This window comes from Oncorhynchus kisutch, linkage group LG16, assembly GCF_002021735.2.
Source record: "Oncorhynchus kisutch isolate 150728-3 linkage group LG16, Okis_V2, whole genome shotgun sequence".
NCBI classification, from domain to species: domain Eukaryota; kingdom Metazoa; phylum Chordata; class Actinopteri; order Salmoniformes; family Salmonidae; genus Oncorhynchus; species Oncorhynchus kisutch.
Window position 1 is genome coordinate 47,255,440 of NC_034189.2, and position 6,573 is coordinate 47,262,012.

Here is a 6,573-nt window from a genome sequence, read left to right on the forward strand (position 1 = left end):
GATTTTACTGCAACAGTGCTCACTACATCCAAGTTGCTTGACATGGGTGTTTCAAAGAGCTGTCAGTCAAGGTGAGCTCCTGAATATAAGCTCCCTGCCCACTCAGCCTATGTTTTCAAACTTCCTGGTAGTTAGCCATGAGACAAAAAGTACTTTTCAGAATGACTGTTCGGGACCTTTAATGTCTTTTGAACTCTGTTTCCTGACTGAATCAGCATTCAAATGTAATGAATTGTGTTTGTGGTAGAACCTCATTGACAGCTATTGTTATCATACTGTATGTCTGCGTCAGACTGTCGGCTAGACCCAGAGCGCATTTAGAAACAGAGGCCTCAATATCATATCAGTCAACAACACACCCTGGGACTCTTTATCTCGGGAGGAAGGCGTATCCCACCTCTCGCTCTCTCTCTCTCTCGTCCTCTCTCACTCGTCCTCTCTCCATCATCCTCTCTCCCTCTCCCTCCCTGTGTTTGGCGAGCTGGTGAGAGCACAAACCTTTCTGCAAAACAGGTCGCCTACAGGAGACAAGCATATCATAATTTTGAGGGAACCCGGAGAGCTTTCTTCTCTCCCAAACCCGCCAATTCACCCACGAACTCCTGTAATGTCGAGGAACGAAGATAAATAACCGACAGCTTGTTCTCTCTCTGTTGTAGTGTTGAGCGACACGAGCTACCCCGACACACAGGCATACACACACAGCTCGGGCGTTCCCGCGACTCCTCTGCGGCCAACGGAAGGGTGTCAGGAGAGAGGAGAGGGAGAACGGAGGAGGCGAAGGGGAGAGAGGAGGGAGAGGAGGGGAGGAAACCCGACTGTTTTGAAGCTATACGCCAGTAAACATAGACTATAAGCATACACAGTGAACGAAGAGGAAACCGTCGCAGTGCTATTTTAATTCAGTGTGGATGAAACTAGGATGAGAGAGACGCCAAAGGAGAGAGACGCCATCGGTGACAAGTTAAAGGACTCCGCTATTGGGTAAGTAGCCCGGCTGTCTGTCTGCTCGTTACACGCAGTGTCTACTCACGACTATACTTGGCCTGATTTCCGCGAATTTGTTGACTAGCCGTAGCGCTCCACTGCCTCAGCATCACGGAACAGCGATGAAGGAGGGAGGTGAGGAGAGAAGGATATGGAGGGATGGAGCAGAGAGACAGATGCAGAATAGAAGGAAGACGAGATGAAGAGACAGTGTGTGTTTTCTAATGTAGGCATAATATAATTATAAATGATACAAATCCCGTTAATGCATACATGGAAATGCATGACAATAATGTGAACAAAACAATATAATAAATAATAGTCTTACATAAATAAATAAACAATATACATTACAGGCATAGCCGGATTAAGAAATCATAGACCCCGGGGCACAGTTTTTTTTAGCCTCCACACACTTCCTGGAACACCATTATTTTCTGTAAACAAATCCAAATCCAAGTTGCAATTCAATGCGAGGTTTCCTGTTGAAGAAAAAGCCCCTTTATAATAAAGCCATAATAACATTTGTAATGTAGGCTACAGTTGAGCAGGGGCGTTTTTAGGATGACCACACATAGGGAATACTTGTTTGCAGGATCCTGAATATTTGTTTTGCCTTTAAAAATGCATTACATACAATGCTACAAACTATACACAATAGAAGACATTAGCAGAATCGTTTCTAATACCACACAAATAACCAAAATCAGTGGCTACTCTGACACTAACAAACTGAGATCAATCTGGTCTGGAATTTAAACAAATAATAGCCCAGGCCAATGAAGCGATACACATTGTACAATATTGGGAGGCAATATAGACTATATATACAAAAGTATGTTGACACCCCTTTAAATGAGTGGATTTAGCTATTCCAGCCACACCCGTTGCTGATAGGTGTATAAAATCTCCATAGACAAACATTGGCAGTAGAATGGCCTTACTGAAGAGCTCAGTGACTTTCAACATGCCACTGTCATAGGCCACCTTTCCAACAAGTCAGTTCGTCAAATGTCTGCCCTGCTAGAGCTGCTCTGGTCAACTGTACATGCTGTTATTATGAAGTGGAAACGTCTAGGAGCAACAACGGCTCAGTCGTGAAGCGGTAGGCCACACAAACTCACAGAACGGGACTGCCGAGTGCTGAAGCAAGTAGTACGTAAAAATCGGCTGCCCTTGGTTGCAACACTCACTACCGAGTTCCAAACTGCCTCTGGAAGCAACGTCAGCACAATAACTGTTGGTCGGGAGCTTTATGAAATGGGTTTCCATGGGTCTCCCGAGGGCCGCAGCGGTCTAAGGCACTGCATCACAGTGCTAGAGGCGTTACTACAGACCCGGGTTCATTCCCGGGCTGTGCCACAACCGGCCGTGGCCAGGAGTCCCATAGGACAGCACACAATTGGCCCAGTGTCGTCCGGGTTAGGCAAGGGTTTGGCCGGGGGGGACTGTACTTGGCTGGGCCGGGTGCCTGCAGGCTGACCCCAGTCACCAGTTGAACGGTTTCCTCCGACAGATTGGTGCGGCTGACTTCTGGGTTAAGCTGGCGAGTGTTAAGGATCGTGGTTAGGCATGTCATGTTTCGGAGGACACATGATTCCACCGTCGCCTCTCCCGAGACAACTGGGGAGTTACAGCGATGAGACAACTGGGGAGTTACAGCGATGAGACAACTGGGGAGTTACAGCGATGAGACAACTGGGGAGTTACAGCGATGAGACAACTGGGGAGTTACAGCGATGAGACAACTGGGGAGTTACAGCGATGAGACAACTGGGGAGTTACAGCGATGAGACAACTGGGGAGTTACAGCGATGAGACAACTGGGGAGTTACAGCGATGAGACAACTGGGGAGTTACAGCGATGAGACAACTGGGGAGTTACAGCGATGAGACAACTGGGGAGTTACAGCGATGAGACAACTGGGGAGTTACAGCGATGAGACAACTGGGGAGTTACAGCGATGAGACAACTGGGGAGTTACAGCGATGAGACAAGATCGAAATTGTGGAGAAAAAAGGGGGGGTAAAATACAAAATAAATAAAAATACAAAAAAATGGGTTTCCATGGCCGAGCAGCCACACACACACACACACACACACACACACACACACACACACACACACACACACACACACACACACACACACACACACACACACACACACACACACAAGCCTAATGCTTCGATCACACTGACAGCATCATTTCATTTTGGTACACCAGAATTACATTCATTTCCAATGAAACGCTGCGTTTGCCTTGCAGCACTGCGTTACAGAGGCAGTTGCAGTGTGTTCGGTGTGGTGAATACAGTACGTTGGATTTATTGAACGTATGCGTCAAACTGTATGCGTAGGTGGCTTGACTGAAATGGTAGCAGAAGGTGAATGTTGAACTTTTGTTGCATACATATCCAGATGATGCTGCATACTATTTTGGGCAAAGACACTGTCGGTGTATTCGAAGCGTAAGATCACCATGCGCAATGCCAAGCGTCGGCTGGAGTGGTGTAAAGCTCGCTGCCATTGGACTCTGGAACAGTGGAAACGCCTTCTCTGGATTGATGAATCCCGCTTCACCATCTGGCAGTCTGACGGATGAATCTGGGTTTGGCAGATGCCAGGAGAACTGCCCCAATTCATAGTGCCTACTGTAAAGTTTGGTGGAGGAGGAATAATGGTCTGGGGCTGTTTTTCATGGTTTGGTCTAGGTCCCCTTAGTACTGCACCTAGCTCTAACCTCAACTCCATCAAACACCTTTAGGATGAATTGGAACATCGACTGCGAGCCAGACCTCACTAATGCTCTTGTGGCTGAATGGAAGCAAGTCCACACAGCAATGTTCCAAATAGTGGAAGCCTTCTCAGAAGAGTGGAGGCTATAGCAGTGGGTAAGCCCCTCCATTAACCCGGACCTGAGTACAGGGAGGACACTCAGGCAGTCTCCTCTCCTGCAGAAAATGTGAAAATAAACAGTATGCTTTGCCCCTGTATGTTGAAATAAACAATACAAATTAACAGTAAACATTACACTCACAGAAGTTCCAAAAGAATAAAGACATTTCAAATGTCATATTATGTACATATACAGTGTTGTAACGATTGTTGTATTTAAGATGGTTGTATTTACAATGGTGTTTGTTCTTCACTTTTCTTGTGGCAACAGGTCACAAATCTTGCTGCTGTGATGGCACACTGTGGTATTTCAACCAGTAGATATGGGAGTTTATCAAAATTGGATTTGTTTTCAAATTCTTTGTGGATCTGTGTAATCTGAGGGAAATACAGTGCCTTGCAGGTCAGAGATACTGTTGTGAAGAAGTATAAAACAGGATTTGGATACAAAAAGATTTCCCAAGCTTTAAACATCCCAAGGAGCACTGTGCAAGCGATAATATTGAAATGGAAGGAGTATCAGACCACTGCAAATCTACCAAGACCTGGCCGTCCCTCTAAACTTTCAGCTCATACAAGGAGAAGACTGATCAGAGATGCAGCCAAGAGGCCCATGATCACTCTGGATGAACTGCAGAGATCTACAGCTGAGGTGGGAGACTCTGTCCATAGGTCAACAATCAGTCGTATATTGCACAAATCTGGCCTTTATGGAAGAGTGGCAAGAAGAAAGCCATTTCTTAAAGATATCCATAAAAAGTGTCGTTTAAAGTTTGCCACAAGCCACCTGGGAGACACACCAAACATGTGGAAGAAGGTGCTCTGGTCAGATGAAACCAAAATTGAACTTTTTGGCAACAATGCAAAACGTTATGTTTGGTGTAAAAGCATCACCCTGAACACACTATCCCCACTGTCAAACATGGTGGTGGCAGCATCATGGTTTGGGCCTGCTTTTCTTCAGCAGGGACAGGGAAGATGGTTAAAATTGATGGGAAGATGGATGGAGCCAAATACAGGACCATTCTGGAAGAAAACCTGATGGAGTCTGCAAAAGACCTGAGACTGGGACGGAGATTTGTCTTTCAACAAGACAATGATCCAAAACATAAAGCAAAATCTACAATGGAATGGTTCAAAAATAAACATATCCAGGTGTTAGAATGGCCAAGTCAAAGTCCAGACCTGAATCCAATTGAGAATCTGTGGAAAGAACTGAAAACTGCTGTTCACAAATGCTCTCCATCCAACCTCACTGAGCTCGAGCTGTTTTGCAAGGAGGAATGGGAAAAAAATTCAGTCTCTCGATGTGCAAAACTGATAGAGACATACCCCAAGCGACTTACAGCTGTAATCGCAGCAAAAGGTGGCGCTACAAAGTATTAACTTAAGGGGGCTGAATAATTTTGCACGCCCAATTTTTCAGTTTTTGATTTGTTAAAAAAGTTTGAAATATCCAATAAATGTCGTTCCACTTCATGATTGTGTCCCACTTGTTGTTGATTCTTCACAAAAAAAATACAGTTTTATATCTTTATGTTTGAAGCCTGAAATGTGGCAAAACGTCGCAAAGTTCAAGGGGGCCGAATACTTTCGCAAGGCACTGTATGTTTCTCTAATATGGTCATACACTTGGTAGGAGGTTAGGAAGTGCAACTCAGTTTCCACCTAATTTTGTGGGTCAGTGAGCACATAGCCTGTCTTCTCTGGAGAGCCAGGTCTGCCTACGGCGGCCTTTTTGCAGAATTCTGCATGCAGAGTCTCAATTTGGTGTTTGTCCCATTTTGTGAATTCTTGGCTGGTGAGCGGACCACAGACCACACAACCATAAAGGGCAATGGGTTCTATAACTGATTCAAGTATTTTTATTCAGATCCTAATTGGTATGTCGAATTTGATGTTCCTTTTGATGGCATAGAAGGCCCTTCTTGCCTTGTCTCTCAGATCATTCACAGCTTTGTGGAAGTTACCTGCGGCACTGATGTTTAGGCTGAAGTATGTATAGTTTTTTGTGTGCTCTAGGGCTACGGTGCCTAGATGGATTTTGTATTTGTGGTGCTGGCGACTGGACCTTTTTTGGAACACCATTATTTTTGGTCTTACTGAGATTTGCTGTCAGGGCCCAGGTCTGGCTGAATCTGTCCTCCTTAGTTGGGGACAGAAGCACCAGATCATCAGCAAACAGTAGACATTTGACTTCATATTCTAGTAGGGTGAGGCCGGGTGCTGCAGGCTGTTCTAGTGCCCTCGCCAATTCGTTGATATATATGTTGAAGAGGGTGGGGCTTAAGCTCCATCCCTGTCTCACCCCATGGCCCTGTGGAAAGAAATGTGTTTTGTTCCAATTTTAACTGCACACTTGTTTGTGTATATGATTTTATAATGTTGTATGTTTTACCCCCAACACCACTTTCCATCAATTTGTATAGCAGATCCTCAGGCTTTTTTTAAATCAACAAAGCATGAGAAGACTTTGTCTTTGTTTGGTTTGTTCATATGTCAATTAGGGTGTGCAGGGTGAATATGTGGTCTGTCGTACGGTAATTTTGTAAAAAGCCTATTTGACATTTGCTCAGTACATTGTTTTCACTGAGGAAATGTACGAGTCTGCTGTTAATGATTATGCAGAGGATTTTCCCAAGGTTGCTATCCCACGGTAGTTATTGGGGTCAAATTTGTCTCCACTT

The 6,573-nt window shown here is 45.0% G+C and overlaps 1 protein-coding gene across 1 annotated transcript in view; it reads left to right on the plus strand.

Annotated features, from left to right (window-relative positions):
* Window positions 1-427: 427 nt before the first annotated feature.
* The window catches only part of LOC116354012 (paralemmin-1), a 19,081-nt gene continuing 12,935 nt past the window's right edge, over window positions 428-6,573 (plus strand). The window contains exon 1 of the mRNA XM_031792669.1: window positions 428-984. Within this exon, the coding sequence (XP_031648529.1) occupies window positions 923-984 (62 nt within the window). The 5' untranslated portion in view covers window positions 428-922. The remainder of the gene's footprint in view (window positions 985-6,573) is intronic.